Source organism: Cinclus cinclus, chromosome 7, assembly GCF_963662255.1.
Source record: "Cinclus cinclus chromosome 7, bCinCin1.1, whole genome shotgun sequence".
NCBI classification, from domain to species: Eukaryota; Metazoa; Chordata; class Aves; order Passeriformes; family Cinclidae; genus Cinclus; species Cinclus cinclus.
Window position 1 is genome coordinate 19688604 of NC_085052.1, and position 15182 is coordinate 19703785.

Consider the following 15182-nt stretch of genomic DNA (forward strand, 5'->3'; position numbering starts at 1 on the left):
AATGACTGTCCAAGTCTGAGACTTTTATCTGGTGAATAATTTGTACTAGTCTTTACAGACATGTTTTATACTAGGTAGTAAATAACATGTAAGTTCCAAAATATTGTCTTAAATCCTTGACTGCTCCACAAGGCTTATGAAGTGTGCGAAATTCTGACCACAGGAGATAGTTTTAAGAAGTCTTGATAGTCTTCTGACAAAATTGAGTCAGTGACTCTCACCTTGTGTTCTGGGAGAAGGGGGTGGGGGGGAAATGGTGTGAACCATGTGAATCAAGAAGCAGAAACTAGCTAAAAAAAGTGTTATGTACTAAGTAGCTACGTAATTGTCTCTTGTTTCCTTTTTCTAGCTGAGAGAAGTATTTCCTGGCAGGGATAGGTAATCTTTTTCCATTCTGGCTAGGTGTTTTTTCAGCTGGTGGTATCAATTCAGTTTGTGTGCACTTCTATCTATATCCATGCTGGTTTTGGGAAATGAGAGTGAGAATGTTGTTTTGTCTGCACTGTTGAAGGTTTACATGTGTTTATTCTGCTCTTGATTCTGTTATGGTAAAGTGTTGTTACTCTTCAATGCAAAGGTTCTGGTACTTTTCAATTTCACTCCTGTATAGATACTGAAGCTTATGGTTCTTGCTCAATAAAGAGAATCTCTTCAGACTACTTCATGTTTTATTTTTTGATGCAGTAATGAACTTGGGAGTTGGGGTAAGCAGCATTGAGAAAACTAAAGATGCTACTGAAATGACAAACATTGGTTTTCATGATTTAATTTAGAAAAGTAAGACTACAGGCTGCTGCCCATCCTACAGTGCATCAGAGTGCTGCTGAAGTCAGATGAGTTCAGATACTGATCATTCTTATATTAGACATTCACATGCTAATTTTCCTGTCTAGCACAAGGGGACTGTCCAGCTCAGCAAAGATTGTCACTGTTTTTTGTTCTGTAAGCATATTCAGTGCTACTCTACTCCTTTTACATCTTTGTGAATTTCCCCCTCAAATCCTCATAAGGGGAAAAAAATAGAGGAAACTCTGTAGTTTCCCTTTCTTCAACTAGATCCCCTTTTCTGAGCATTACTTTGGGGGGAATAGCAACTTCCACCCCACCACCTTCACAGCAGTTTTTCAGGGTGGATGTGTGTGATAAGCATTTTCAGTAAAGGGGAGTGTTGCAACAGGACTGTGTATACTTTATTTTAGACTCAGGCTGTGACTCTGTGACTGATACAGAAACAGAAGACGAGAAGAATCCAGCTGACTCCCAGAGACTTGCCATGAGTGAAGAACATGAATCATCCAGGAGCACTGGGGACCATCCAGTGGTGCAGCCCAACCGCATACAATGTGGGGTACTGTATGTCCACTCCTTGGGCTCTATGTTCTTACTGTGAGCTGGTGCAACCCATTATGCTGCTTTGTAATGGTCAGCTTTATAGACCTGGAAATTAGTCCTGAATTTTTCTTATGTCACTTTCCTGCTCAACCCCCCGTCATCCATGTCTCTTGTTTCATGGGCTTGGCTTCCTAGACCCAGGAGTAACTTGGTAACTGCAGTGCTTGGTGCTGCCTAGGCTGTGGTGGCACTTAATGACTGTCTCATGAACATAGCTGATTGGCATGGGTGCTGTGAGGCAGGTTCACACTCTTCCCTTCCTCTCTTCTGGTGGTAAGTGGAGTAAGATGACTGTAATGAACTGATTAACTCCACAGTCAGTATCCAGTCTAATATGACAATGCTGGTGCATGTCTTGCAAGTGACCCTGAAAAGCTTGGCCATGGCTTCTTGTCTGAAAAACAGCACTTTTTAAGTATAGCCTCTCCTCACATGGAAAGAGTCTAAGTTTCTTCCTTTTGTTTCTGTTTAGAATGTGGCTGTGCTGCTAAGGGAAGAGATGGATAGAGTTGAAAGTAAATAATTTTATAGATCTAGCCCTAATCAGTTTATAAATCTGTCTAATAAATCTGAAGCTCTATCAGTTTAATGCTCGTATCTATACTGGAGCAAGCTGTAGAAGCCACCTGCCCAGTTAGTCTGTGACTGAAAGATGCTACTGAAAATGATTCAAAACTGTGAAAATGGTAGATGGTAATTGATGTGTTAGTTGCTTTACCAAGTAAGTGTTTTTGTTTTGAACCTGTGTGTTGTAATGCCTTTTGTCTTAGGTGCAGACAACAGTTTATATTATCATGAAATGTAAACTAGATGGTGAAATGAAAACTGAAGTTGAATTTTCTCCAGAGAATGCATCCTCTGTGCGTGTGCTGGCTGAGATGGAGAATGAGTACACAATCTCTGTGAAGGCTCCAAGTAAGATAGACTGAGATTTTCTTTTTTTTTTCCCCTCTCCTTCCCCATTGCTTCCTTTCTATCTCAACATGTCCTGAGAAGTGCCACAGGGATAAGGGTAACAATTGCAATGCAGAAAAACTTGAGTCCAGAAAACCTCAAAATTACATTCTCACCTGTGATACTTTTGATGAGGAACTGAGAGAGACTGTTGCTTGTGGGTTGTTTCCCCCTTAGCAGCAGTAGGGTTGCAGGGCAACCCTACTGGGAGTAGGGTTGCTGGGAGTAGGTTGCTGGGAGTTCTGAAAACAGATTGCAGCTTGTAGAGCACTTTGAACTTATCTTTGTGTTATGGCCACCACCATATTAACATTGGCAGGGCACCAAGAGAGAAGGTAAGTGCCAGTAAATAATTACATGACTATAAAGGCATATGTTTAATGTGTAGTGATCTCTGTGATCAGAGCTGAAACTATTCTGACTTGCCTTTTAATTTAGGTATGTTCTGTCACGCTGAATATTTACATTTACAGAACTGAAGGTTGTCTAAACTTCAGGGTCACTGAACTTTAAAGGCATGATTTCAGAGCCTTAAAGATTATTTTCCCAGCATTATTTTATTTAATCTACTTTGGTCTGTCCTCTTGAAGAGTCATTGTGCCATTTTCTCTGAGAAAAGAGACTAATAGTCATTGTAGCAACTACCACAGAGTCAGTGAAGTGGATTGATTTAAAGAAGGTGACCTAATGAACATATAAAGGCTTAATTTAATCCATATTAAGTCAAGACTTACGATATAAACACTGACCTGGAAACTAGCTTGTATTTTGAATTATAAACATGACCTTCACATTGATGCAGTGTACAATGTGAGCTCTGAAGTTCCCAACAGTAAGACAAATAATTTTTAATTCCTTTGTGTTATTAACTGTTTTACCATTCCCTGAGTTGATAACATGAAAAGACTAATTTTAGTGGGATTCAAAATATCTGTGTTTCAAAGAGAAAGTTTGGACTTATAAATGCATACTAGACAAAACATCAAGAAGCTCTGAGGTGCAGGTAGAAGGTAATCCTGTGCATGGGTAAAGTTGGAAAGCTGGAATTCCTTTTAATTGCTTTTATTTGGAGACTAGTGAAGCTGACGGAGGTTGCAAAATCTCTGGCAACTTTTCTGATTTCTCTCCACTTCTTCCCCAGCTCTTTGTATTTATGGTGTGGCTTTATAGACAGCTCCAGAGAAGCCAGGGGTGGAGAGATGTTGGGCTTTCTACTCCAAGGTGGAGTACTTTTAACATTAGTGGTCCAGTCCACTGTTAGCAGAGGACCGAGCAGGTTATGTGCATTGACGTAGCTATATAGAAGGTAGTTCCAAAGTTCTTTCCTACCTAGTGTTTCAAGATCATGACTTTTAATAACTTCTCATGAATTCAATATAGCAGAAACAGTTTTGGTATCCATCTGGCTTTATATCCAAACTCCTCCTGTTCTTACAGTATGTCATGTGAACTCATGCCCATTGTTTGTGCTAATGGTGATTTTTGCTCTTCCTTTTCAAAGATTTAACCTCTGGGACTGTGCCCCTGCAGATATATTCAGGGGACTTGATGGTGGGAGAAACAAGTGTCACTTACCATACTGACATGGAGGAAATCAGCAATCTGTTGGCTAATGCAGCCAACCCTGTACAGTTCATGTGCCAGGTAAGGACTTTAGCAAACAGCTGCTTTGGAAACCAGCTCTTTCAGTGTTTAGACAAGTAGGCATAAACAAAAGTGCTTGCAATGAAGTAGCTCTTCTGAAATGAAGAAATGCAAGGTTATTTAGGGATGTTCACCTAACTCTAATATCCCCTTTTATTGAAAGCATGGGTGTTTTTTCTGTGTCTAGGGCACATAGCTGGCTAAGGTGAGTCAGGTTATCAAACTAAGAAAAAAAATGCAGCCAATCAACACTCACATTTAGACCTTGATGACTTCAAAAGATTGGAATGACAGAACTTGATATAACAGAAAGTACCATAAAGAAATAAATTGTTTTAGAATTTGTACCTAGGCATTACTAAATTAAAGATGTAAATAGTAGCAAAGATTCATATTAGCTGGAGGAATCAGAGTAACATAAAATGATTTGTTGATTCTTAACACTTTACTTTTTCAATACAGCCACTCAGTTTCCCTATTTTGTTTGGCCCAGTTGGGGTACCTGAACCCTATTAGAGGGGTAAAGCTTGTACAAGTAAGTTTTCTGCTATGTTGCCCTGTTCCCTTCCTGCATGTTCCTGATCTGCCATGATGTGGAAGCCTACAGAGCAGCCTTGTTAGACACCAATATACCTGGGGCAGGGGAGACTGTTTCCCTTGATTTTTAGCTCAAGTTGTGAAGCAGTTGGTACTGCTTAGGGAATATGCCTGCTTCCCAGTGGTAAAAAACCAGTTCAAAAGCCAAACCCAGAATGTGTACCTGAACAATTCAAAATGGACTAGTGCATACTTAAATCAGGAGTGACATTTCATTGGAACAGTTTCAGAAGTAAGTGTATACCTGCCAAGGAAGTAGGAAGCAAGTTTTCTGTGCTTCAAGTTGCATAAGTGACTTTTTCATTGTGCTCTGTCTTGTGGAGTACAGGGTTCTCATCTGTTGAGGTTGATGATACTCTCTCTGTTTCTGCACCAGGAAGCCATCTGTGTTCGTTGTTTGACCTGAACATTTCTACCTTCTGTGTTTATACCTACTGTTTTCCAGAAGATTGTGTTAAATAATAAAAACGCCATATAAATCTCACCATAACTGAATCTTCAGACTCTACCAAACCAAAGTGTTTTCCATTTATCTGTAGGCCTTTAAAATTGTGCCATACAGCATAGAAGCCCTGGACAAGCTGTTGACTGAGTCACTCAAGAAGAACATTCCTGCCAGTGGTCTACACCTGTTTGGAATCAACCAGCTGGAAGAAGAAGATATGACAGCAAGTAAGTTTAAAGACTCTTGGTTTATTTCTAGATTTTTTTTTTTGTATCAGTTGCTTTACCTTGAAGCACCTTAACACTGCAGTGTGTGGTAGCTGCACAGACTGTCGAAAAACCCTTGGATCTCAGCCAGGAAGCTAAATTTGATTATGTCTATAGAAAGGGGATTGCCATTTGAGTCAGGTGACCCTTTTTTATTACGTGTAACATTCTCACTTCCCTGCACTGTGGCAGATGCTGCTGCTGATGTAGACAGCTTCAAACCAGAGGGAAAAGATGATACTCCCTGAATGCCTCCCAGGTTTTCTGCTTTGTTTTTCTCTGTCTCATGTGCCATTTCTCCACAGCCCAGTCCTTTTTCCCAAACTCCGTAACTCTTAAGACACACAGTGGGCACTGAGCAGTTGGGTTGGTATGCTTTTTGTAATGATGGTCTAAGAAGTCCATGCAAATCTGTAATCCTACATACATTTAGTGCCATACAATGCCTATTAGAGTGCCATATTCCCCTCTAAAGGTTATAGGACTTAAGCCTGGAGATGCATGAGACAATTTGTGCAGTTAGCTCAATTTTGAAATCATATATATACTTTCAGGGATTTCACAGCTGCTTTGGTCTGTTTGCTGTGTCCGTTTCTCACCTACTGGCTCTATTGCTACTAGAGAAAAACTTAGGTTCTAACGGGCTCCTGTTCTCACAGATCAGAGGGATGAGGAGTTGCCAACACTGCTTCACTTCTCTGCAAGATACGGGCTGAAGAACCTTACTGCCTTGCTGCTTACATGCCCTGGAGCACTGCAGGCCTACAGCGTAGCCAACAAGTATGGCCACTATCCAAACACCATAGCAGAAAAGCATGGCTTTAAGGATCTCCGCCAATTCATTGATGAATATGTGGTAAGAGGAGCTGAGCAGTCTTTCTGCCTCGTCCCACCCCAGATGCAGGCTCTGGCACTGAGCTTGGCACTCGGTGTTACTTCAGCAGGAGTGATGGGGGTGATAAAGTGTGTTGTGGTAGGGTGCAGAACACAGACATCCAGCCACACTGAAAGCTTTCAGGCTGGAGAGTTAGGGGGGGTCTCTGGAACCAGGGAAGTTCCTGGGGCTTTTGCACAGAGCAAGAAAGATGGAAGCAGAGACTACCATGCTTGCTTCCATTCCTCCATCCATCTAATGAAATTTCTGCTGGGATGTGGTTGGTGTGCTCTTCTAATTCTTGTCCTGGGAAAAGAGCCCCTTCATCCAACTTACTTTAGGGAGTAATATGGGAACAGACTATGTTTGGGACGATACAAACTGAGGTGCTCTCCTAGTAGTTGTAGTGTGGTCAGGATTGCTTACTAGCTCATTCACAGTTGATCTGTGTAGTCTGCCTGTTCTACTTGATAGGTATTTCTCCCTGCATTGGTATAGCTGTCCATTCCTTATCTGTTCTATCAGGGATCTCAATTGACAGTTCATTTCTCTTTGAGCTAACCCCAGAAAACAGCGCTCTGACTTTTCCAGATTATGACATGGATCTGACTCAAGCTGCACCAAGCAGTTGTTTCTGTGCAGTTCTTGGGTATTCATATAATTTCTCCTTGTGTTTCAGTTTGAGGTGTTTCTGGCCTGTATGCTTCAAAATAATGAGGAGCTCCTTGACTCAGGTCGCATGAATTCTATTTGCCTTTGCTTTAGGTTGAAAAGTTACGTTTAATTGTCCTTAACATTGTCTGAGTGCTGGGTGATAGGTCTGCCAGCTTTACTGTGGTTCTGCCAGCCAATTGCTGTAGTGTTTAAGCCCTGTTTAGGAGGCATGGGTAGTTCTTGGACTTGGGCCTTGTTTCTTGGCATTATACGTTAGAGCTAAATAAAAGTCATTCCATATTCTGAGATCAGGAGGGCTGCAGGAACTGTAAATTGCTTGATCAAAATATTTGCATCGGGGTAAGTGAGAGATGTGCAAGAAGTCCTTCCAACATCTCATTGCAGCACTGTGCTCTTCCCATATTCCCTCCACCAGCACAGTGATGGAGCTGTGTTAAGAGTAGGTCCTACTTACTGACCATCAGGCTTTCAGTGCATCACAGTACAAAGCACACAAATCATCTGCAACAGTGTGACGTCTGCAAGGTAGTGACCACTATCACTAGTAGTATGGATGTCTGAAAATCCCAGTAAACCCCTTTACTTACCTAATTTTCTCTCCAGAAAAGGTTCCTCTGCACCTCTGTAAAGCATCGCATGAAGTACTGGCCTGACTCATTTTGACTGTGGAGGGAAGCACGTGTAGACAGCTTTGACACACATGCCCTGGGGATTGAGGACTCATGATTTGGCATTTGTAGATGGAAGAATATCTTGTAGTATTGCAGCTGTTAAGATGGCTGTGCTTGTGGCATAATAGGAAATTGGGAGCGAGGATGGGATAAAGCTTTACGTTTTGCTTCCTTGTGTGTGATTTGGTAAAGCTCTGCCTTCCCCCCTGCTCAGTGTTGCAAATGCATAAGAAAGGATTCTGCTTTTCTGTGAATCAGAAGTTGCCTGTATTACATGAACTGCTGTCTGCTGTGAGGTTTCCTGTTAATATCACAGAAAAGGGTCTGTGTACTCCCACTCTGGGTGTTACATGCTGCTGCTAATGCCAAGAAACTGAAACTGAATTTACATCAAAGCTAAAACTTTGCTATTTTGCAGATGCTCTGCATGTGATAAGCTTTACCCCTTTTGGGGTATGCTGCCCCAAAATAGCCTTTGACAAGCATCTGTATTTTTAAAATGAGCTGTGCTTATGTTCTGGGAGTTTGCAGACATTGGGTAGGACATGAATGTGATGGGGCTGTAATGGCTACTCAGAAAGTGTCAGCAGCCCTCCTTTCACCTTTGTTACCTACTAATACAACATAGAACAAGTTTGTCCCAGATAGCTGTAGTGGGGATTTAAGACACTTGAGAAGCCTTAACCTTTGGGAATGAGCTGTCTTCAGAGGTTTTTTCCATCATGATAAAAAAGTGAGGTATCTTTTGTTTGCTTTTATTCTCTAGATGTTTTATTTAAGAGACTTTTTTTTCTTGCCCTCCTTCTTCTCTAGGAAACTGCAGATATGCTGAAGAGTCACATTAAGGAAGAGCTGATGCAAGGGGAGGAGGATGAGTCTGTTTATGAGTCCATGGCTCATCTGTCCACTGATCTGTTAATGAAGTGTTCCTTGAATCCAGGCTCTGATGAAGAGCTTTATGAATCCATGGCTGGATTTGTCCCGGGTGCCCCAGAAGATCTTTGTATGTATATTCATAGAATTACAGAATCATGGGAAGGTTTGGGTTAGAAGGTACCTCTACAGCTCACTTAGTCCAAGCTCTCTGCAATGGGCAGAAGCATCTTTAGATCAGATTGCTCAGACCCCTGTCTCTCTTACACACAGCAGCACCTCAGTTACCGCTTTTTTGCTCTCACTGCAAGGAAACTATGCTGCAGTTCTAACATCAACTGACTGATAATGTTGCTCTATACCTTTTTTTAATAGCTAATGTACAAGATGAAGAGCTGTTTCTTCAGTGTTTCAAGAACTCCCTGAACCCTGTGCAAATAAATTAATATATAGAAATGAGACTAAATTTTCTACCATGTCCTGTTTTTTCCTCCTGAGGACTGGGTTCCTAGGAACATTCTGACACTGACAGAAAAGAACACTGTATAAGATGTGATTTTACTGACAGCTGGGAAACTGAAAAACAAGAGCTGAGATTCTAGGTCAACAACTTGAGAGCAAAAGAAAGCGAACATCTAGAAATACATGTTCCAAAAAGATTATAAATGAAAAATCATTATTCAAATCTGCTTGGTTTATTGCTAAAAATAAAGAGCTAATTTTGATAAATATGCATATGTTTAGTTTTTTCACTATTGCATTAATATTCAGTGAGGCCAATTGAAAATACCAAACTAAGTACCTATCTTAAGAAATTGTAAATTTGCTTGTTCTTACTCATCTGTCTGTTTGGTCTGACTTAATCCCACTGATCTATTTTATGATTTCCATAATGAGCAGAGAATTTATCTTCTTATAATTTAAATAGCTCCTTAAGGTACTTAAGGAATTCTAGTGTTTCTGCAGTTTTTAGGTGTGCTGTCTGTGGGGAAAAAACTTTCTTTTAGAAACACTTGTACTTATGGGCTGTATTGGTCCTGGACTCTTTTTTCCTCTTTTAGATTAAATGATACTATAAAACACATTTTTGTTGATTATGAGGTGCAGAAGACTGTGTTGGTTCTTTCCTTGAAATCATAAACTATTTTCTGCTAAGTGCTATTGGCCACTGCAGGGATAGTTTTGCTACCAAAATTAGGATTATTCTGCCTTTAGGTGGAGATAAGCAGTAAATCAGGTTGGACTTGTAGGGAACAAAACTGCTCTTGTTTGCAGTTATGAGAGTGAGAGTTTCTAGATGCTTGGTAGGTCTGTCTGTAATCGGTGCACCTCTGAATGTGGTTGATTGACTAAGCCTGTGGAGGGTCAAAAACAAGCTCAACACCACTAAGCCAAACTTCCCTTCTTCCAGGCCTGAAATGCCCAGATCTCCCAGAAACTATGCACGGAATTTTCTTGCATACTGAGCTCCCTGAAATTTAGTATTTTTGAACCGGACTCTGAAAAGCCTCTCTTTTCTCCTTCTGGAGTTCTAGTGTGCTGCCTCTGCACACAAAGCTCTGCTGCCTTCCATTCAGGAAGTTTTTATTGAAATACTCTGTTTTCCTTACCTAGTCTGTTAGTCTTTGCCTGAAGAATATTAACAGCTTGTCTGAACAGTGCATAAAATCTACCTGTATCCTAACAGATAAGTTTAAATAGGTGCAATTCTCAGCGCTTAGATTGATTCTCTCAAAGTGTTTCAATATCATTTAGAATACCAGCACACAGGCAAACCCTCACTGAAATTAATGGGAGTGCTAACTGGTTTATCACAAATAAAGGATTTAAACTTTTGTACTGACTTGAAGGTTTTTGAGGATGGCTCACTAAGAAATAATAATTAACTTCTCTTGAAGTACTTTTTCTAGGAATTACCCTTATGGTAGATGTGGCTGTGGCGTAGAGGATAATACCAGGGCTATTTTAGGTGTAGCTATACTGTAGTAGTGTGCCCCTTCATTGTGATCAAGATGTGCTTCCACCACAGTTTTTCAGAGACTGATCAAAGGAAGGTTAGATATCACAGGGTCAATTGTTCTGGCAAGAACTTGTTTGAGAATAAGGTAGCAGAAGACTGGAGCCATCGTAATGAGTTAAAAGTATTTAATATTTTCCAATGTAACCCAACCTATCTAGTTTATGTAGCAGTAGCTCTATAACATAGAAATAGATATGCCTCAAAAATTCACTTACATCAATAAGCCTCAGAAGTCCATTTATATCCCTCTTGTTTTTAATATAATTAGGAACATTGTTGCCTAACATCTTATTTTAGTTTTAAGATCAGTTTTAGCGTTATGATGAAGTTGACCTTTTTCTTTTAAATCAGAATTCTTTGTGTCAAAACACTGAATTAACAAAGTATCTTACTGTTTCCTGTCAGTCCTTCCTCAATATTGAATTATCATCTGACCCACTGAACACTTTCCAGATCCAAGTAATTAACTCAGCCAACTGTTTTGACTTTATTCCAATAAATAAAACAAACACTGTCTTTTCTGTCATGGGAAAATTGCCTTGAATGTCTTGTTTTTCCAAGTCACATGGTTTCCTTTCAGGAGCACTGTACAGAGGCCAAAATTTTCACCTGGCCAACACACACTCAAGAATAGCCAAAACTCAGTGCCTGCTTTTGAAGCCTTGTCAGAACTTCTCAGTAGCGCTGTTAGTCACCCTCAAGTGTAAGCATCAAGCAGCTGGAAAAAAATTCGTGCAGAGTGGACTGAACATAGCAACTTAGAAGCCTTTTTTGAGGAAAATGTCTGGTCATTTGCCCAGCTTCTTGGACTTTCACTATAAAGTAAAAGTCCAGTTTATTATATCATATTACATCATCCCATGTATTGAAGGATATAATTAACAGGCTCATCTTTCTGGTTTTTTTTTCAGATGTAGAGATGCTTCAATCCAAACCAGACACTCCAGTTGCTGGAGATGAAGTTTCTATAACTACAAAAGACTCAATGCTCCGCAAATTTTTAGAAGGTGAGACCTACTTTGAGGGAAGAATGGCAGTAGCACAGTTAAAGCAATTAAACAGTATCTGAGATTTCTTCATGAGCTCTTAAGGGTAGCAGATAGCCCACACTGGTTTATTCAGACAAAGGACTAATTCTCTGTAGTACTTCTTAGGCCATCACACATAGCTTTCGGAAACCATTGGTCTGTTTGATTTGTTTACTAATAAAAGTATGTTAATTAACTGAAAGTAATTAAACTAACTGTTCATTGAATTCTTAAAGAGTTAGGAAATTTTTCACTGTTTCTTCAAAACTGATGGTACAGGCATAGTGGCAAACAGTTACATGCTACTGGGTCTTAATGACTTCATCAAGTCCTGTTATGTACATTTAAAGTGCTGCAAAACTGGATGGTTTTGGCTGTGAAATGGCCAGTTTGGTAAGACTGTGATACATAATGCATCTGGAGGGAACCAGTATTCAGTGAAATGGCCAGGTTGCTATCTTACAAACTCTACTCCATTGTAGGTGGTAGCATGGATGTGCCAGATGCTGAGGAAGGAGGTCATGAGCAGTATGGTGAAGATGTGTACTACTCAGTGGAACAAGACCCTTTTCCACAGGAAATGGTTAACAGACCTCCAGTTCCTGTACCAAGACCAGAATCTAGCTCTCCACAGCCAGACAATGAGCTGTACATCTCCAAAAGTGAGTTGGTTAGTGGAAATGTAGACCAGTAAACTGTTAAATAATATTGACACGGGCTCTAGTTGCCAAATAAATGCCAGGGTCCCTGGATTATTTGACTCTGGAGTTAGGTTACCTTTGGGATCCAATTCCATATGTGTTTTTTCATCTTTTGCCTACTCTGAAAATGTGGGGATGTTATATCTCAAGATCTTGGCCTAAGCTTGGTCTTCATGAAAGCAGTAACATGACCAATTACCCCAAATGGTATAAACAAATCCAACTAAATAGGAAAGATTCTGATACTATATAACAAGGATGCAACCAAGCTAATAAATTGAGATATTGCTGATCTGTAATGGTATCTATCGTTGATTCAACTGCATTTGTATAGGACATGATTTTGTACCTCCTTCTGAGGTGGGGTTTTACTGAAATTGAAGAAGATTGTTCCTCTTAGTTCGTTAGGCAGCTTTGGAAATCTTGGTCATATATCATGAACATTCTAACAAGAACCAACAATGACATGTGAGAGAGTAATTTCAGTGACTTCTCCTTCCTGCTGACAGGACTATGGAGAAATCATGGAGATTTCTCTTAGAGGTGGCTGAGCTGAATTCTTTGAGGTCAATAGAGGGGGAATTCTTAGGTACAAATCTTTGTTTTCTTCAACAGACTTAGAAGGGTAACAGAAGCTGTAATGCAGTGAAAAATTGTGTATGCTTGCCATATTCATCCTTGCTATTTCTGTCTTCATGAGATGCATTTCAGTATCTAAAGAATGTTTCTTTTACAGTTTTTGCACAGAAGGCTCAAAGACCTGAGAATCTTTATGTTCCTAGAGGAAGAATTAAGAAAGGTAAGACAGAAGTTGGCCCTGAAAATCCTTTCAGTAATCCAAGAGGAGATCTGTTATGGTAGCTTCATTTGTGTGAAATATGACAGAATAGACTGTTTTGTAAAGCTCTGGGTATAACAGTCCTCTATGAATGACCCAATCTTCTGACCTTTTGTGACACTGGAAACTTTTATGCGGAGTGTGAAGGGAGCACATCTCATGTCTTGGGAACTCATATTTATCCTACAAATGAGTTAGAAAATGTCAGCATGAGTAGAATGAGTTTTCAGTTTCTGGGCTTGACCTACACATATTACCTAGATAGAGTCTAGCTTTGTGACTGCTAAGATAAAAGCTCTGTTCTGTGAATTGCTGAGGAAGCGGGGCACTTTAAGGAATATGTTTTTTGCTCTTTAATTATTTTAATTATGCTTTTAAGAGCAGAGCTTATCTCTGGGATATATTTGTGTACAAGGCTACCTCTCAGCTGGGCTTTTAGACCTGACAAATAGCAGGATGGCCTAAGATGAAAACACTTCTTAGGAAACACAAAGTCTGTAATACCTTTTTTTTTTTTCTTTTTTTTCCTTTTTTTTTTTTTAATGTTTGCTGGATTTTGATCCATTGGGTGCTTGATCTCTTTGTATTCAGTGAGGAAGTAGATACCACAAGTTTAATAATATTTTTGCTGGTGTTCTCTCTTCAGAGACAATAGTCAGACCTGTGAGAGACCTATCTCAGTCAAGTATATATGATCCATTTGCTGGAATGAAAACCCCAGGTCAGCGGCAGCTGATTACATTACAGGAGCAAGTGAAAATGGGCATCCTCACTGTGGATGAAGCTGTACTTCATTTTAAGGAGTGGCAACTGAACCAGAAAAAGAGATCAGAATCATTCCGGTTCCAGCAGGTACAGACTTATGCTACTGTTTAAGAAATACAGCTATCTCTCTGGGTATATATCACAGGCTTCTCAGCCTCGGTACACTTTTTTTCCTGGTTGGAGCAGGAAGACTGCTAACATAGCCCCCAGCTAGCAGAGTTCTCTCCTGCCACGGGGGAGCTGTTCCCAGTAAGCAGCAAGCAGTTTTACAGATCTGTTTGTCTTGCAGTAGTATTGTTAGTTTTTGAAGATCCTTATACAAGGAATTGGATCAAATCCAGTTGGCTACATCACCTTTCTAGAGGTCAGAGATAGCACCTACCTGCTGGCAGGGGACTCCTGCAATGAACATTTAACTTGTTGGTTCTCATTCATTCCAAGTCAGTGAAGACTCTGTGTCCCAGATGGTGTATTGGCTGTAAAGTCCTAGTTGGTAGATGATCTGATTTCTCCAATTGTTTGTTGATGGCTACAGGACTTTTCTTTGCAGCTGGGCAAGGTCTAGCAACAGTCATTTAGTAAAAGCAGAGCATTTCTCCTAACAGAAATTTTGTTGTCAGCAGTGACATAGTGACTGGTGGAACTATCAGTTATAGTTTAAAATTTTCGTTCTCAAGTTAGAGTGAAGCTCCCTCTTTATAACTACTGCCTGCTTCTTTTGGAGCCTTTTGTTCATGCTATGGCAGTCTGGTCTCCAGTGGGTGACACTGTTTTGCAAGCTGTCAGAACAAAGGCAAGGCTTTTCTCCTCCTGATTCTCACTTGGAAAGGTTCTCTGACACAGAACTGGTCAGAGGAGTCCCTTTTTCTACCAGAGAAGAACACAGTGCTACTTAAGTAAATTGATGTAGAGGAGATGAAGTGGCATGCTCTGTGCCTCATGCCGTGAGCAGCTTTCAAAGTCTCTCCTCTGAACTTTGCTTCATGGTATAGTTTCATCTGCTTCTGTTAAAGCTTCTGTTGCTTCATCTGCTTTTCTACCTATTCAAGGATTTCCTCCTCTGTACGTATTTCCCTGATGAAAATGTTGTCTTTTTTGTCCCTACCTTTTTGTACTGTAAGGTGAAATATGCTGCCACACAATGGTGAAGAGTCTTTGCTCCCAGTTAGATTTCTTCATTGAGGATATCCTGAATTCCGAGTTGTACCTCACATACAATATTATATAGGAATATAGGATATAATACATATTATAGCACTGGGATGCATGGCAGCCTTTTCTGTCCCTGAAGTCAGAATCACCTGTTCATTAGTACAGAAAGGACTGTGCAGTTACTTGATGGTGGGTTTTGTTTCTGTGCCAGTTGTCACAGTGCAAATAGAAAATACAGGGAGTTATGAATGCAATCTGCTGCTTATCTGCAACTGTTGATGAGTATG

General features: G+C 40.2%; 1 protein-coding gene across 1 annotated transcript in view; it reads left to right on the plus strand.

The window, feature by feature from the left end:
• The window catches only part of PIK3AP1 (phosphoinositide-3-kinase adaptor protein 1), a 39992-nt gene that overhangs the window by 20472 nt on the left and 4338 nt on the right, over positions 1-15182 (plus strand). The window contains exons 5-14 of the mRNA XM_062496896.1: positions 1200-1348; positions 2163-2307; positions 3848-3990; positions 5127-5259; positions 5958-6154; positions 8332-8521; positions 11323-11418; positions 11922-12101; positions 12877-12939; positions 13625-13830. Of these exons, the coding sequence (XP_062352880.1) occupies positions 1200-1348; positions 2163-2307; positions 3848-3990; positions 5127-5259; positions 5958-6154; positions 8332-8521; positions 11323-11418; positions 11922-12101; positions 12877-12939; positions 13625-13830 (1502 nt within the window). The remainder of the gene's footprint in view (positions 1-1199; positions 1349-2162; positions 2308-3847; positions 3991-5126; positions 5260-5957; positions 6155-8331; positions 8522-11322; positions 11419-11921; positions 12102-12876; positions 12940-13624; positions 13831-15182) is intronic.